This window comes from Elephas maximus, chromosome 10 (assembly GCF_024166365.1).
Source record: "Elephas maximus indicus isolate mEleMax1 chromosome 10, mEleMax1 primary haplotype, whole genome shotgun sequence".
Taxonomy (NCBI): domain Eukaryota; kingdom Metazoa; phylum Chordata; class Mammalia; order Proboscidea; family Elephantidae; genus Elephas; species Elephas maximus.
This window is the reverse complement of record NC_064828.1, coordinates 68601708-68620209: the sequence shown is the minus strand read 5'-3', so window position 1 is coordinate 68620209 and position 18502 is coordinate 68601708. Positions and strand designations below refer to the sequence as shown.

Here is an 18502-nt window from a genome sequence, read left to right as displayed (position 1 = left end):
CACCAATGCCTTCAGTACAGCTTGGACTTCTTCCTTCAGCACCATCGGTTCCTGATCATATGCCACCTCTTGAAATGGCTGAATGTTGACCAATTCTTTTTGGTGTAATGACTCTGTGTATTCCTTCCATCTTCTTTTGATGATTCCTGCGTCGTTTAATATTTTTCCCATGGAATCCTTCACTATTGCAACTTGACACTTGAATTTTTTCTTCAGTTCTTTCAGCTTGAGAAATGCTGAGCTTGTTCTTCCTTTTTGGTTTTCCATCTCCAGCTCTTTGTACATATTATTGTAATACTTTGTCTTCTCAAGTTGCCCTTTGAAATCTTCTGTTCAGTATTTTTACTTCATCATTTCTTCCTTTTGCTTTAGCTACTGTACAACAGCAAGTTTCAGAGTCTCTTCTGACATTCATTTTGGTCTTTTCTTTCTTGTCTTTTTAAAGACCTCTTGCTTTCTTCATGTATGATGTCCTTGATGTTATGCCACAACTCATCTGGACTTCAGTCGTCAGTGTTCAATGCATCAAATCTATTCTTGAGATGGTCTCTAAATTTAGGTGGGATACACTCAAGGTCATACTTTGGTTGTTGTTGACTTGTTCTAATTTTCTTCAGTTTCAACTTGAACTTGCATAAGAGCAACTGATGGTCTGTTCCATATTCAGTCCCTGGCCTTATTCTGACTGATACTGAGCTTTTCCATTGTCTCTTTCCACAGATGTAGTTGATTTGATTCCTGTGTATTCCATCTGGTGAGGTCCACGTGTACAGTCACCATTTAGGTTGGTGAAAAAGGGTATTTGCAATGAGGAAGTTGTTGGTCTTGCAAAATTCTATCATGCGGTCTCTAGCATTGTGTCTATCACCAAGGCCGTATTTTCCAACTACTGCTCCTTCTTCTTTGTTTCTGACTTTCGCATTCCAATCACCAGTAATTATTAATGCATCCTGATTGCATGTTCGATCAATTCCAGACTGTAGAAGCTCATAAAAATCTTTAATTTCTTCATCTTTGGCCTTGGGGGTTGGTGCATAAATTTGAATAAGTCATATGACCTGGTCTCCCTTGTAAGCGTATAGATATTTTCCTATCACTGGCAGTGTTGTACTTCAGGACAGATCTTAAAATGTTCTTTTTGACGATGAATGCAACGCCATTCCTCTTCAAGTTGTCATTCCTGGCAGAGCAGACCACATGATTGTCCTATTCAAAATGGCCAGTACCAGTCCATTTCAGCTCACTAATGCCTAGCATATCCATGTTTATGTGTTCCATTTCATTTTTGATGATTTCCAATTTTCCTAGACTCATACTTCATATGTTCCAGGTTCCGATTATTACCAGATGTTTGCAGCTGTTTCTTTTCATTTTGAGTCGTGCCACATCAGTGAAAGAAGGTCCAGAAAGCTTGACTCCATCCATGTCATTAAGGTTGACTCTACTTTGGGAAGGCAGTTCTTTCCCAGTCGTTTTTTGAGTGCCTTCCAACCTAAGGGGCTCATCTTCTGGCACTGTTATCAGACAATGTTCCACTGCTATTCATAAGATTTTCACCAGCTAATTCTGTACAGAAGTAGACTGCTGCGTCCTTTTTCGTAGTCTGTCTTAGTCTGTAAGCACAGCTGAAACTTGTCCACCATGGGTGACCCTGTTGGTATCTGAATACTGGATGCATAGCATCGAGCACCATAGCAACACACAAGCCCCTACAGTATGACAAACTGACAAACATGTGACCTAGTTTAAGTTATTACTTATCTCTGGCCTAGTTTATTTTTCCTTTCAAAGAACCAGATTTCTCACCTGTGAAATTAGGAGACTGTTGTAGGTCAGCAGTTCTCAGAGTGTGGTTCATGAACCCGAGGGTCCCTGAGACCTGTCAAAGGGATGGGTCCATGAACCCCAAACTGCTTTCATACTACCATGAAGATGCCATTTGCCTTTTCCACTGTGTTGGCCTTTCACTGGTAGTGTTGAAGCAATGGTGGTTAAAAATGCTGGCACCCAGGCAGAAATGAAAGCAGGCATACCAAATTGTACTTAGTAACCATTGTATTCTTCATCTCTATGCACTTGCAGGGAGAGAAATAATGCCAGTTTCACTAAAAGATGTTCTTGATGAAGCAGCAAAATGTCCTAATTTTATTAAATCCTGATTCTTTTCATTGGTGTGATGAAATGGAAGAAAGCATAACATACTTAGAAGTTAATCACTCCAAGCTGAAAAAATAATCCAACGGAACTTTTAATTTGTTCTGCATTTGCAGAGATGATAAGGAAGAAAGTGAACAATCTGAGTAGAAGTAAACTGTACAAGAGTGAAAAATATGTCACTGAAGAATACTACACGAGATTTTGAAAAATTACTAAGAAACAATATTTTCCTTTAAAGGAATTTAATGTGTCAATAGTTCTTGACTTCTTTCCATGTGCTATCATGGTAACTTGTTGACTTTAGGTGGTAAAAATGAATCATTGATAATTGTAAAATATTTCTGATTCCCTTTCTTAGTAGTAAGGATCTGCTCTGGCTATCTCAGTAACATAGTAGTAAAAAAAATCTTACGAACTGAAAACGCGTAATTTTGGAAAGTGTTAAAAAAACAAGAAATCCTTATGAAGTCCCATAAAAATACCAACGGGGAAGTTTATACCTATATTTATTTAGGAATACGCTTTCTTTAGCAGAATAAGAAGACATTTAGAAAACTATATAATGAAATGGCACAGAGAGTAAAACCACTGTTAACATTTTGTCCAACTATAATAAACCCTACTTTGGAGTTCAAACTGTCACTTAAGTATCTATGTCTATGTTTATATCTACAGAGGATTCTTTAGTTTTTCATTAAATAGCTAACACATTCACATGATTCAAAAACCAACAAGTGGAAAAAAGAATATAGTGAAAAATCTCCCTGTCTGGCACCTGCCCAGTCCCCTCTCCCATAAAAGCAACTGCTTTATTAATGTCTTGTTTATCCTTGTGGAGATTGGATTGCATATAAGCATTATTTAAATCATTAAGAAATATTAACATTTATGAATACGTAGTAGTATTCAACATATTTGACATTAATTTATTAATATTTACCATTAATTGATCTTAACTGATTGTAATACTTTAGTTAGTATGACTCAAAATATTTAATATTATTAAAATTTAAATCACTTAATATGTTCAGAGCTCTTAGTACATAGGGCTTTTCCTCATTCTGTTTTATAGCCTTGAAGGGCTCCACTTTATGTATCTGAACTGGTTTCTCAGGGAAGGACATTTAGGTTGTTTACAATCTTCTGCTATTAAGCAATGCTTTGATGAGTAACTTTGTACAAATGTTAATTCTGCCTGTATTGAAGGATAAAGAGCTGAGACAAAGAATGTAAGCATTTTGTGTTTTTCACAAGTATTTCCCAGTCACCACTTAACAGGGGTTATACCAGTCTGTATTCCCAACAGTGATGTTGGAGAGTGTCTGTTTCCCCACGTTTGACAAAAACTTTGGGATTTTTGCCAATCTGATAAGTGAAAAATGGCATCTCTGTGTGCTTTTAATTCACATTTCTCTTTTGGTAAGTGAGGTGGAACATATTTTCTTATTTTCAAGAGCTATTTGTACTTCCTTTCTGATGAACTGTCTGTCATATTCTTTGTCCATCTGCCTATTTGATGGCCTATTTCTTAGAGATTTCTAAGGCTGACTTACATAATTGGACATTAGTCCTTTGTGGTAATAATTATACATATTTCTGCCTTTTTGTCATTTGCCTTTTGTTTTAACTATCTGAAAAACTAAATTTATCAATAATTTCTTTTATTGTTTATGGGTTTTATCTCGTGTTTAAAAAGTTATTCCCTACTCTGAAGTTATAAACTAATTCTCCCATGTTTTCTTCTGAAACTTTTAGTTAATTAAAAAAATAGTCTTTCAGGCTTTGATCCATTTGGAATTTTATGGTGTGCGGTGTTAATACAATTATTTTTTACACCTTTTTTATTATTAATTTTTAATTTGATAGAAGAAAAATAGGTATTTCTCCAAAATTTTGAGAGAAAGTTTAGAGGGGGAAGACAATTTCGCTTTAGGGTGGCTCTTCTTATCAATCTGAGGTGTTGCAGTTCATGGCCACTATTGATTTTTCTTTAAAAATCAATAGAGAATTTTAATTCTTTCTTGATAAAAAGTACTGACATTGGTGGTCCGGGGCAAGCATGCACTTCATGGTGTTATAGAAACCGGGGCAAAAGAGCTAGGGCACTTCTTTTTAGTCCTTTTTCTTTCTCATATATGTGTGTGCACAGGCACATATGAGTGTGCAAAAATAAAGTATGGGCTGAGCATATACCTTTTTTTCATTTCTTTATTGTGAGTATCTCCTGATTTAATAATTATTCAATGGCTACTTGGTGTTTTGTGTTTGAATGTACCATACTCAAACCATTCTCACCTACTGCTAGAAGTGGAGCTTTACTTGTAGTTTTTCATTAGTATATTCAACACTGTAATTTAGTTTAAATCTTTGCTTATATTCTTACTGATGTATAGAAAACTCTTAAAGGTAGAATTACTGGGCCACTGGGTCTGATTGTTTAAATCACTGTTGACACAGTAATTCTTCCATGTAGAAAGGCTGCTCACAGTCCCATCAGCAATACCAATTATACCCAATGCTTCATAATGGCATATTATTTAATATTTTCCAATTAACAGGTAACAGAGTATTTTATCATTGATTGATGTGACATTTTAAAATTATTTAAATATACTCATTGGACATTTATATTTTGTCTTTTGAGAATTATGTGCTTTGTTCTTTGTCCATTTTTTAAAGTATGGGAAAAGTGAGTAATATACTACAGGTATCAATCTTTTGTCTACACGATTTGTTGCCTATTATTTTCCCTAGTTTGTTTGCCTTTTACACTTTTTGAAATTTGGAAAGAAGCTAGGTTGTGTAAAGCAAAATCTATGAATAGTTTACTATAAGATCTCTTCATTTGCGATGTGCTTAATCTTTCCTTCCCACCCCAAGAATAGGAACTCACCTAAATTATGTTCTAGGATTTATTTCTTCATTTTTACATTGAATTATTTACTCTCTCTAGAATTTATTTTGGTACAGGGAATGATGTCAGTGTCTGACACTTTTTCAAAATTTATTTCAACATTTATCTAATTCAACTCTCTACATGGAAACGGAAAGCCTCATCGTTCCCACATTGTGTTTGCATTTTTCCTCTATTTGCCTTAATTTTACTTTTCTGTTGTTTTAAAGTATCAAATCTTGAATATATTTATTAATTTTCCTACTGTTTTTTTATTTATTGATTTTTTCCCCCTTTATTTCCTTCCTTCTGATGAATTTCTAGATTTTCTATTGCATACCACTAACACTATTCCTGAACTGGTCCTATATTTTGTAATTACTGTCCTTTTTTTTTTTTTTAATTAAAACATTTTATAGCATTTTCGGTGAAAGTTTACACAGCAAACTAGGTTTCCATTTAACAATTTCTACACAATTTTTTCAGTGACATTTTTCAGTGTGTCAACTTTCTCATTATTTGTTTTGTTTGTTCTGGCTCCAGTAATCTAGTTTCCTTGCCCCCTTGCCTTCTCGGTCTTTGCTCCTGAGTAGATTTTAACCATTTGGTCTCATATAGATGATTTTTTAAAGGAGCATGGTACTTTACAAGCCAATCTGTTATTTAGCTAAATGGTGGCCTCATGGAAGAGTTACAGTTCAACGTTTAAAGAGTACCTCAGGGAGACAGTTTCAGGGAGTCCTTCAGTCTCAACCAGTCCAGTTAAGTCTGTACCATTTAAGAATTTGAGTTCTGTTCCACATTTTGCTCCCATTCTATGAGTATCCATCTACTGTGTTCCCGATTGGAATGATCGGTATTGGTAGCTGAGCACCATCTAGTTCTTCTGGTCTCAGGGTAGATGAGGTTGTAGTTGGTGTAAACTATTAGTACCGTGGACTAGTTTCTTCTCTGAGTCTTTGTTTTCCTTCTTTCTTTTTTACTCCAGACATGTAGAGACCAACAGTTATATCTTAGACCTCAGACACTACTCACCTAGTTAGAATGTGGAACATAAACTTTAAGTACTATATTTTGCCAAATGACCGAGTTGTCCCACAAGACTCCAGTCCTAGGCTTTCAGACCTCATAAAATAATCCTGTGAGGAGTTTGGTTAAGTCTAAGAAGTATCTGTGATTATGTCCCCTATGTGCTTTATTATATATATGACTATATATGGATCCATACACTTACATACACATAAACATGCATACAGATACATCTATAAATGCCCACATTCATATTCACATACCTATATACTTGTATGCATACATATATATACACATGGAACTACATTCCTATTTTTTAGTCGCTGCAAAACTGTACGTCATAGCAGTTACTAAAAATGTCCTTTTTTCTTGTGTATTTCTTAGCGACATCATTTATGTTGATCAAGCTGTGCACACTTCACCCACATTTGGTGTTACATACTGTCACCTTTAAAAAAAAACTTTTTGAGATAAATATTTCTTTCCTTGATTTTCATTTTTTAAAAAAATTTTATTGTGCTTTAAGTGAAAGTTTACAAATAAAGTCAGTCTCTCATGCAAAAACTTACATACACCTTGCTACATACTCCCAATTGCTCTCCCCCTAATGTAATAGCCCGCTCCCTCCCTCTACTATCTCTTTTCTTGTCCATTTTGCCAGCTTCTAACCTCCTCTACCCTCTCATCTCCTCTCCAGGCAGGAGAGGCCAACACAGTCTCAAGTGTCCAAGAAGCTCACTCCTCACGAGCATCCCTCTGTCCAGTCCAAACCATGTCTGAAGAGCTGGCTTCGGGAAGAGTTCCTGTCCTGGACCAACAGAGGGTCTGGAGGCCATGACCACTGGGGGCCTTCTAGTCTCAGTCAGACCATTAAGCCTGGCCTTTTTACGAGAATTTGGGGTCTACATCCCACACTCTCCTGCTCCTTCAGGGGTTCTCTGTTGTGTTCCCTGGCAGGGCAGTCATTAGTTGTAGCTGGGCACCATCTAGTTCTGGTCTCAGGCTGATGTAGTCTCTGGTATATGTGGCCCTTTCTGTCTCTTGGGCTCATGATTACCTTGTGTCCTTGGTGTTCTTCATTCTCCTTTGATCCAGGTGGGTTGAGAGCAATTGATGCATCTTAGACGGCCGCTTGCTAGCATTTAAGACCCCAGATGCCACTCTCCAAAGTGGGATGCAGAATGTTTTCATAATAAATTTTATTATGCCAATTGACTTAGATGTCCCCTGAAACCATGGTCCGCAAGTGCCCGCCCCTGCTACACCGGCCTTTGAAGGATTCAGTTTATTCAGGAAACTGCTTTTGGTTTAGTCCAGTTGTGCTGACCTCCCCTGTATTGTGTGTTGTCTTTCCCATCACCTAAAGTAGTTCTTATCAACTATCTAATTAGTGAATACCCCTCTCGCTTCCTCCCTCCCCCCTCCCATAACCATCAAAGAATATTTTCTTCTCTGTTTAAACTATTTCTCGAGTTCTTATAAGTGGTTTTATACAATATTTGTCCTTCAGCAACTAATTTCACTCAGCATAATGCCTTTCAGATCCCTCCATGTTATGAAATGTTTCACAGATTCATCACTCTTCTTTATGGATGTGTAGTATTCCATTGTGTGGATATACCATAATTTATTTATCCATTCATCCACTGATGGGCACAGTGATTGCTTCCATCTTTTTGCTATTGTAAACAGTGCTGCAATGAACATGGATGTGCATATATCTGTTTGTGTAAAGGCTCTTATTTCTCTAGGATATATTCCGAGGAGTGGGATTGCTGGATTGTATGGTAGTTCTATTTCTAACTTTTTAAGGAAGCACCAAATCAATTTCCAAAGTGGTTGTAGCATTTGACATTCCCACCAGCAGTGTATAAGTGTTCCAATCTCTGCACAGACCCTCCAACATTTATTATTTTGTGTTTTTTGGATTAATGCCAGCCTTCTGGAGTGAGATGAAATCTCACTGTAGTTTTGATTTGCATTTCTCTAATGGCTATTGATCATGAGCATTTCCTCAGGTATCTCTTAGGTACATGACTGTTTTCTTTAGTTAAGTGTCCATATCTTTTGCCCATTTTTTACTTGGGTTGTCTTTTTGTAGTTGAGGTTTTGCAGTATCAGGTAGATTTTAGAGCTCAGGCACTGATTGGAAATGTCATAGCTAAAAACTGTTTCCCAGCCTGCAGGTAATCTTTTTACTCTTTTGGTGAGGTCTTTGTATGAGCACAGGCGTTTGATTTTTAGGAGCTCCCAGTTATCTCATTTTTCTTCTGCATTGTTAGTAATGTTTTGTATACTGTTTATGCCTTGTATTAGGGCTCCTAATATCCCTATCTTTTCTTCCATGATCTTTATCGTTTTAGATTTTATGTTTAGGTCTTTGATTCATTTTGAGTTCGTTTTTGTGCATGTAGTGAGGTATGGGTCTTGTTTCATTTTTTTTGCAGATGGATATCCAGTTGTGCCAGCACTATTTGTTACAAAGACTGTTGTTTCCCCATTTAACTGTTTTGGGGTCTTTGTCAAATATCAACTGCTCATATGTGGATGGATTTATGTCTGGATTCTCAATTCTGTTCCACTGGTCCATGTATCTGTTGGTGTACCAGTACCAGGCTGTTCTGACTACTGTGGTGGTATAATAGATTCTAAAATCAGGTAGAGTAAGGCCTCCCACTTTGTTCTTCTTTTTCAGTAATGCTTTACTTATCTGGGGCCTTCTGCCCTTCCATATGAAGTTGGTGATTTCTTTCTCCATCTCATTAAAGAATACCGTTGGAATTTGCATTGGAACTGCATTAAATCTATAGATCGTTTTTGGTAGAAGAGACATAGTGTTAAGTCTTCCTATCCATGAGCAAGGTATGTTTTTCCACTTACGTAGGTTTCTTGAAGAAGTGTTTTGTAGTTTTCTTTGTATAAGTCTTTCACATCTCTGGTAAGATTTATTCCTAAGTATTTTATCTTCTTGGGGGTTACCGTAAATGGTATTAATTTGGTGATTTCCTCTTCGATGTTCTTTCTGTTGGTATAGAGGAATCCAACTGATTTTTGTACGTTTACCTTGTATCCCAATACTCTGCTGAACTCTTCTATTCGTTTCAATAGTTTTCTTGAAGATTCCTTAGGCTTTTCTGTGTATAAGATCATGTTGTCTGCAAATAATTTTACTTCTTCCTTGCCGATGTGGATGCCCTTTATTTCTTTATCTAGCCTAATTGCTCTGGCTAGGACCTCCAGCACAATGTTGAATAAGAGCGGTGATAAAGGGCATCCTTGTCTGGCTCCTGATCTCAAGGGAAATGCTTTAAGGCTCTCTCCATTTAGGATGATGCTGGCTATTGGCTTTGTATAAATGTCCTTTATTATGCTGAGGAATTTTCCTTCTATTCCTATTTTGCTGAGAGTTTTTATTATGAATGGGTGTTGAACTTTGTCAAATGCCTTTTCTGCATCAATTGATAAAATCATGTGATTCTTGTCTTTTATGTATGTGATGGATTACATTAATTGTTTTTCTAATGATGAACCATCGCTGCATACCTAGTATGAATCCCACTTGGTCATGGTGAATTATTTTTTTGATATGTTGTTGAATTCTATTGGCTAGAATTTTGTTGAGGATTTTTGCATTTAAGTTCATGAGGGATATAGGTCTGTAATTTTCTTTTTTTGTGGTGTCTTTACCTGGCTTTGGTATCAGCGATATGCTGGCTTCATAGAATGAGTTTGGGAGTATTCCATCCTTTTCTATGCTCTGAAATATCTTTAGTAGTAGTGATGTTAACTCTTCTCTGACAGTCTGGCAGAACTCTGCAGTGAAGCCGTCCAGGTCTTTTTTTGTTGTTGTTGGGAGTTTGATTACCTTTTCAATCTCTTAATTTGTTATGGGTCTATTTAGTTGTTCTACCTCTGTTTGTGATAGTTTTAGGTAGGTAGTGTGTTTCTAGGAATTCATCCATTTCTTTTAGGTTTTCAAATTTGTTAGAGTACAGTTTTTCATAGTAATCTGATTCTTTTAATTTCAATTGGGTCTGTTGTAGTATCACCCATCTCATTTCTTATTCGGGTTATTTGCTTCCTCTCCTGTTTTTCTTTTGTCAGTTTGGCCAATGGCTTATCAATTTTGTTGATTTTTTTCAAAGAACCAGCTTTTGGTCTTGTTAATTCTTCCAATTGTTTTTCTGTTTTCTATTTAATTTAGTTCAGCTCTAATTTTTATTATCTGTTTTCTTCTGGTGCCTGTGGGTTTCTTTGTCGCTCTCTTACTACTTATTCAAGTTGTAGGGATAATTCTTTGATTTTAGCCCTTTCTTCTTTTTGGATGTGTGCATTTATGGATATAAATTGGCCTCTGAGCACTGCTTTTGCTGTGTCCCAAAGGTTCTGATAGGAAGTGTTTTCATTCTCATTGGATTCTCTGAATTTCTTTAATCCATCCTTAATGTCTTCTATAATCCAGTCTTTTTTGAGCAGGGTATTGTTCAGTTTCCAAGTGTTTGATTTCTTTTCCCTGCTTTTTCTGTTATTGATTTCCACTTTTTATGGCCTTATGGTCAGAGAAGATGCTTTGTAATATTTCAATGTTTTGGACTCTGCTAAGGCTTACTTCATGCCCCAATACGTGGACTATTCTAGACAATGTTCCATGTGCACTAGAAAAGAAAGTATACTTGGTTGCTGTTGGGTCAAGTATTCAGTATATGTCTATGAGGTCAAGTTGGTTTACTGTGGCACTTAGATCTTCCGTGTCTTTATTGAGCTTCTTTCTTGATGTCCTGTCCTTCACCGAAAGTGGTGTGTTGAAGTCACGTACTATTATTGTGGAGCTGTGTATCTCACTTTTCAATGCTGGTAGAGTTTGTTTTATGTATCTTGCATCCCTGTCATTGGGTGCATAAATATTTAATATGCCTATACCTTCGTGGGTGGGTGGTTTTATATCTTCTTGGTATATCGTCCCTTTAATCATTATATAGTGTCCTTCCTTATCCCTTATGATGGATTTAACTTTAAAGTCTATTCTATCAGAAATTAATATCACCACTCCTGCTCTTTGATTGTTGTTTGCTTGATATATTTTTTTTCCATCCTTTGAGTTTTAGTTTGTGTCTCTAAGTCTAAGGTGTGTCTCTTGTAGGCAGCGTATAGACGGATCGTGTTTTTTAATCCATTCTGCTACTCTCTGTCTCTTTATTGGTGTATTTAGTCCATTTACATCTAACGTTATTATGGAGAGGTATGAATTTAGTGCTATCATTTTGATGTCTTTTTTGTGTGTTGTTGACAGTTCCTTTTTCCTTAATTTTATGTGCTGAGTAGATTATCTTTATATTGTCCTTTCCTCATATTTCTTGTTGTTGATTTTGTTTCTGCTGAGTCTCTATTTTTTTTTTTTTCTGTATTTTATTTTGATGTGTAGGATAGTTTGTCTCCTTTGTGGTTACCCTATTATTTACCCCTAGTTTTCTAAATTTAAACCTAAATTTTATTTCTTTGTATCGACTTATCTTCCTCTCCATATGGAATATTTATGACTACTTTTTTTAGTCCCTTTTTATTGTTTTAATGTTGTCTTCTTTTACATAGTAACATCACTGTTACCCTGTTTTGAGCCTTTTTTTTTTATCTTGATTTTTTTTTTTTTTTTTTTTATTTCCCTGTCTAAGTTGACTTCTGATTGCTCTGCCCAGTGTTCTAGTTTTGGATTGATACCCGATATTACTGATTTTCTAACCAAGGAACTCCCTCTAGTATTTCTTGTAGTTTTGGTTTGGTTTTTCCGAATTCCCTAAATTTCTGTTTATCTGGAAATGTCCTAATTTCACCTTCATATTTGAGAGACAGTTTTGCTGGATATATGATCCTTGGCTGGCAATTTTTTCTCTTCAATTTTTTATATAAGTCATCCCACTGTCTTCTTGCCTGCATGGTTTCAGCCAAGTAGTCTGAGCTTATTCTTATTGGCTCTCCTTTGTAGGTGACTTTTTGCATATCCCTAGCTGCTCTTAAAATTCTCTCTTTTATCTTTGGTTTTGGCAAGTTTGATTATAATGTCTTGGTCACTTTCTTTTAAAATCTAGTTTATGTGGAGTTTGAGGAGCATATTGGATAGATTTCTCATCTTTCATGATATCAGGAAAGTTTTCTTCTAACAAATCTTCAACAATTCTCTCTGTATTTTCTGTTATCCCTCCCTGTTCTGGTACTCCAATCACTCGTAGGTTATTTCTCTTGATAGAGTCCCACATGATTCTTAAGGTTTCTTCATTTTTTTAATTCTCTTATCTGATTTTTCTTCAAATATATTAGTGTCAAGTGCTTTATCCTCAAGTTCAGAAATTCTGCCTTCCACTTGTTCAGTTCTGCTCCTCTGACTTTCTATTCAGCTGTCTACTTCTGTAATTTTATTGTTAATCTTCTGAATTTCTGATTGCTGTCTATGGATTTTTCCAGCTTATTAAATTTTTCATTATGCTCCTGAATAATCTTTTTAATTTCTTCAGTTGCTTTATCTGTGTGTTCCTTGGCTTGTTCTGCATATTGCCTGATCTCCTTCCTGATGTCTTGAAGGTTTCTGTATATTAATATTTTGTACTCTGCTTCTGGTAATTCCAGGAATCCACTTTCATCCAGAACATCCCTTGATTCTTTGTTGTGACAGCTTGTTGAGGTTATCATGGTCCGTTTCTTTATGTGACTTGATATCGACTGTTGTCTCCAAGCCATCTATAAGTTACTGTATTAGTTTATTTTATGCTTGCTTACTGTGTCGTAGCTTCTTGCTTTGCTTTCTTTTGATATGCCCAAATGGGCTGCTTGAGTGAGCTAGCTTGATTATTTTCACCTTTGGAGCTCTGACGTCCTGTCCCTAGATGGCTAGAGCTGTTATCAGGTATATCAGTCTAGGAGTCCATTTGCTTTTCTTGTATGAATTCACCTCAGGTGTCCAGGTAGCTGATTATCAAGTGTGTGGTACAGGCTCTGTCCTACAGTCTTAGGGGGGCAGGGGTGATTGGTGTGGATATTAGTATCTGGTTGCAGCAGGGGGTCACAGTCTGAACAAGATGGGGCTGAGAATCGTCCCCCACATGTCTATGAGGAAAGCGTGTCCCTGTTCCCTACAGTGTACAGGTGGGTGGTTTCTGCAGATGGACCATGGGCACCTTTTTGGTTGTAAGGACCGGGAGGTACCAGTTATCCTTGGATCCCTGTCGCAGGTGGCTAGGTGACCTGAGTGGAGCTACCAGTCTTTAGGCCCTTGATGTGGGTAGGTGAGGACCGTGTTTAATAGGCAAAGCAATGTCAAACATCAACCACCCACTTCTCTGCCACACAGCTGAAATGGTTGGAGTCTGCCAACAAGGGTCTATTCTCCTGAAATAGGCCCACACAGGTCCATGCAGAGGGGAAAGGTGCTCAAAGTCCATGGACCATTTATGCCTGAACAGGAGCCACTTCTGTCCTGTGCTACCCCAGTTAGCGGAGCTGGCAAATTATCTTTTCCCTCAAATGCAAAATTATTCCTTCTCCAAGGCCAGGAGGATGGCTCTTGGTGCTCAACAGGGCCTGTCTCAGGCTCAGGGAAGTCAGCTGCTAAAGCTGGCTTGGGAGCGGGGGTGGTAAAATATACGCAAATACTTAGCTTTTGCTGAAAGCGCCGTTCTTCTCAGGTTCTGGAGGTGTGAGTAGGCTGTGTGGCTGGCTGCTTCTCCCTGAGGAAACTGCAGCTGAACGCTAGTACCAGCCTGCCGGCACTGCTCCCGGGAATGGTGCCTGAGGGCTCCCCACGATTCAGATCCAGTAACTCCTCTCTGCTTCTGAACCATCTCTTCCTCCCCCTGCCCCTCTGTTCATTTTCTAAGCTTGCCTTTGATGCTCAGGGCTCCTAGCTTGTCATAAATATACTCGTTTCACTTGTTTTTTCATGTCTTTGTTGTAAAGAGGGCTCGGGGGAAGAGTCTATTCTGCCACCTTGGCTCCGCCTCCTTGATTTTCATTCTTAATCTTTTTTTTTTTTTAATAGTGAAAGCACTTAATGCTATACATTTTCTTCTGAATAGGATGTCAGCCACATTTCATGAGTTTTACTATATAATGTTCCCATAGTTATTTTTGCAAAGGCCTATAATCATAGTTTGAATCCTCTTTGATTCAAGTGTTATTTAGGAAGTATTCTGAACATGTGAGCTTTTAAGAAGTGATTGGATTTGGTGGGGATAAGAAAACACTTAATAGACAATTGGTAAGTGGAAACTTTGGTGAAGGGTAAGACAGCACACAATACTGGGGAAGCCAGCACAATCCATACAAGGCAAGGTCATGGTAGCTCCACAGACACATCCAAACTCCCTCAGGGACCAAACTGCTGGGCTAAGGGATGTGGGGACCATGGTCTTGGGGAACATCTAGCTCAATTAGCATAGCATAGTTTTATAAAGAATATGTTCTACATTTTACATTGGTGAGTAGTGTCTGGGGTCTTAAAAGCCATTGCGTGGCCATCTAGGATACTCTACTGGTCTCGCCCTTTTGGGAGCAAGGACGAATGAAGAAAACCAAAGATACAAGGGAAAGATTGGTCTAAAGGACTAATGGCCACATCTACCATGGCCTCCATCAGACTGTGTCCAATACAAGACAGTGCCCGGCTACCATCACTGACTACTCTGACAGGGATCACAATAGAGGGTCCGAGTCAGAGCTGGAAAAAAATGTAGAACAAAATTCTAACTAAAAAAGAAAGACCAGACTTGCTGGCCTCACAGAGAGTGGAGAAACCCTGAGAGTATGGCCCCTGGACACCCTCTCAGCTCAGTAATGAGGTCACTCCTGAGGTTCGCCCTTCAGCCAAAGACTGAACAGGCCCATGAAACAAAACAAGACTAAAGGGGTGCACCAGCCCTGGGGCAGGGACTAGAAGGCAGGAGGGAACATGAAAGCTGGTGATAGAGAACCCAGGGTTATAAAGGCAGAATGTCAACATGTCGTGGGGTTGTTAACCAATGTCATAGAACAATGTGTGTACTAACTGTTTGCTGAGAAACTAGTTTATTCTGGAAAACTTCATCTAAAGTACAATAAAAAAAAAAGAAAAAAAGTGATTGGATTTAAAATTTTATCCTTGTCATTAATTTCTATTTTTTATTGCATTGAGATTTGAGAATATAGCTTTCTAATTTCTTTTTGAAATTTTAGAGTTAAGTTTGTTCTGAGTCTTTCAAAAACCAAAGAGAAATAATTTTTATATTATTTTCATTTCTTTATCCCTGGATATCATCAAATACTACTGTACTGGAAGTTCTGATTACATATGAAAAAATAGAACCAAAGGGAAAATGTGCTAAAATTTTCATTACCAAAAACAGATGTTACCTGAAACATATCCGTATCTTTATCATGTGTGTACTCCACCACCACAGTCTGATTCCTTGACAAAGTGTAGGATATACTGTGTTGACCTTTGCAGCTGATAGCCTAATAATGAAATAAAAAAATATAAAAATTCATTAAAATTTCCTTTCAATAACTTATCACACTTCTACCTGTAGTTAAGAGTCATGTCTACCAGTCAAAACCAAGACAGCCAGTATTTTCCTAACAGAGTCTGTTCCTGTATTCTGTATCCTGAATCACAGAAGAGCCAATAATCACAATTTAGGATTTTTTAGGAAACCCTGGCAGTATAGTGGTTAAGAGCTATAGCTGTTAACCAAAAGGTCTGCAGTTCTAATCCACCAGGCGCTCCTTGGAAACTCTCTATCTCTGTGGGCAATATTTTATTTATATCAAATCGAAGTTAATTTACTAGCTTGTAAGACTTGATTCAATCATATTCCTGGAAAACCACGTACACTTTCTCTCTATTACCTTACCTCAGTGATAGGAATTTTAGACCAATAGAGTCTAAAATTTATTTAAAACCTTAAAGTTTATTTCACACTATAACAGGTGATAGAGATTTTTATAAAAATATGGAGAAAGGAGTCATCTCAAATTGAACAAGTTAATAATTTTTGCACACTTTGTCATGAGCAACTGTAACTCAAACCAATAAGATGAAGTATTCTATATTTTTATCAAATAATCAAAAGAATCATTAAAAAAGTAAATGTTATATGAAGATTTCTGAATGATAATAATAAAGGCATGCCATTTTAGCCAATGATAATCATGCCTATAACTCCGTTCTACACTGTATTTAAATCTTATGTAAAGCAGTTGCTTAACCCAGATATTTACGGAGCTAAAAAGGCAGTTAACTGAATTTTATCTCTTCTCTTTCTAGACTAGAAAAAAGCTAATACTCTTTATCAAATAGTTGAGGAGCTAATCATAAGATATTCTTATTTCCTCCAGAGTGATATATTTGAACACACCTTAATTTGTGGTCACATACTTTTAATATTTCAAAATTAACCAAGACATTGATTTCAATTGGATTTTAACTTATTTCAATTACATTTTATCCACTCTACTTTAACCTAATTTATCTTCATTTCCACTCTTTTACACTAAGCATAATAAGTAGAACTTTAATAAGCCTTTTTTATTAAACATTTATTGAAGGATGACACTGTAAGAAGGCCAAGAAAGCATTTAGAAGTAACTGGGCATACACAGCATGTTAATGAAAATGTACTCTGAACCTTTATATCTGACTAGTGCCATTGCCACACAGCACATTCATTTAATGACAGGGAAAGGAGTTTCTCCTGGTGTCCCCCATCCCCAGAAGTTCCCTACCAGGTTACTCCAAAATCCCATTGGCCAGGATTCGGTCACATTTCCACATGCTAGAGTCAGAGGAGACTGGGAAAGCTGGTATTAGAGTATTGCCATTTGCAGGCTTTTTCCTGGGATCCCAGTTCAGCTTGCAGGCAGAACGGTGTATGGCACTGAGGCGGCCATTTCGCAGCCTGAAAAGAAGGTAAAAGACTCTCCGAGAAGCTGAGAGCTCTGATACCTTTGAGATGCTGAGCCAACCCTAGAACTATTTGTCTCCAGACTTCTTCTATGAGAAAAATAAGAGTTTTATGTTGCTTTTTGGCCTGGTGATTCCAAAGTGTTTTTTCTCTTGCATGACTTATCAAATAAGAGATTATCGTTATTTTTATGTACATTCTCCCTCTGCCGAAGGGCACAGAATAGGTATATACACTATAGCAGACAATATACGGTGCCTTTACATACAGCAGGGGTTATGTTTCTCATGGAAGTTTAATGTTTCTGAAGAATGTTAGGAGGTTGTCTGTGATTCAAACAAGTATATATTTTTTATTATGATAATCTTCAGTCGTTGGATGATTGAGAAGTGAAGAAAGTTTTATATTAATAGTGTTCAAAGCATCCTCAGAGGAGGCAAATGCCATCAGGTATGTCACATGTACATTTTTATGTCCTTGTACATTTAGAGCAAGACTAGAGGGGATACTAGGAAAAGAGGGAAAGACAATAACTAGTTATGTTAGAAACGATGAAGCCAAACTTTGGCAAGCCACATGTATTACGTATACCAGTGAGACATGCTTTATTAGACTCCATCTCATTTTAGGCAATGCAGTATTTTGGGTGTGTGTGTAAGAAAGAGAGAAAGAATATTGAAGTTTCCGATGAAACAGAAAAACTGGGTATAGGTTTGAAGAAAAAAGGATTCCATTACTATGTCTCAGAATGAAACGACTCAAGAGTTTAATCTCTCTTGTCTAGACATCCTGGATGCTGACTATTATGGAACCACAGTTAGTGTCCTGGGCCACAGTCTGACTAAATCAAATGAATGTGGTTTTGGAAACAGCAGCACCCTGCACAGTCCTCTCTGTAAGCAGACATAATTAGTGTTGTTAAAAAGCAGTAGAGGCAGCTCTTAATCACAAAGAGGATGCCCCCCCCTCCCGCCGCCAACACACACACACACACACATAGAAACTAACCAGTTTCTAGAAAATACTTTTTTAAGAGACCTGGTGTGGCTTACACAATTGAAGGAACCTTGTCCAGATGAATCACAAGCTGTCACAGAGCTGTTGTGAAGAGCTTTGCACCACATATCTGCACGCGGTGATATTTTATGATGCCATTCACTGTTCCTGTCAAAACAGCTTGGAAAGAAAGGGCATCTGGGGCTGGGGTTGTACTCCACAGCGAGCATTCCTCTCCTCACCCTGCTCTTACCCACAGAATCTTCTCTTTGGGAAGAAGTTAGAGATGCTCAAACAGCCCACCCAATGAGTAAAGTCCTAGGAAATGTCCTGGAAACTCTACCCGGGGAGTCCATGACCTCTTGTTTCTTGGGTTCTACCAAGAAACATAAGACAAGCTTGTATTCTCAACAGCCTTCTAAATGATAAAGACAACCCAACATTCTTTAATAAGGTACAGAATTTAAGCATAGGCTCCTCTGCCAATTATTTTGTATGTTTT

General features: G+C 37.4%; 1 protein-coding gene across 1 annotated transcript in view; it reads right to left on the bottom strand.

Annotated features, from left to right (window-relative positions):
* PELI2 (pellino E3 ubiquitin protein ligase family member 2) overlaps positions 1–18502 on the bottom strand; it is a 207564-nt gene that overhangs the window by 27504 nt on the left and 161558 nt on the right. The window contains exon 3 of the mRNA XM_049899406.1: positions 15455–15556. Coding sequence (XP_049755363.1) covers positions 15455–15556 — 102 coding nt within the window. The remainder of the gene's footprint in view (positions 1–15454; positions 15557–18502) is intronic.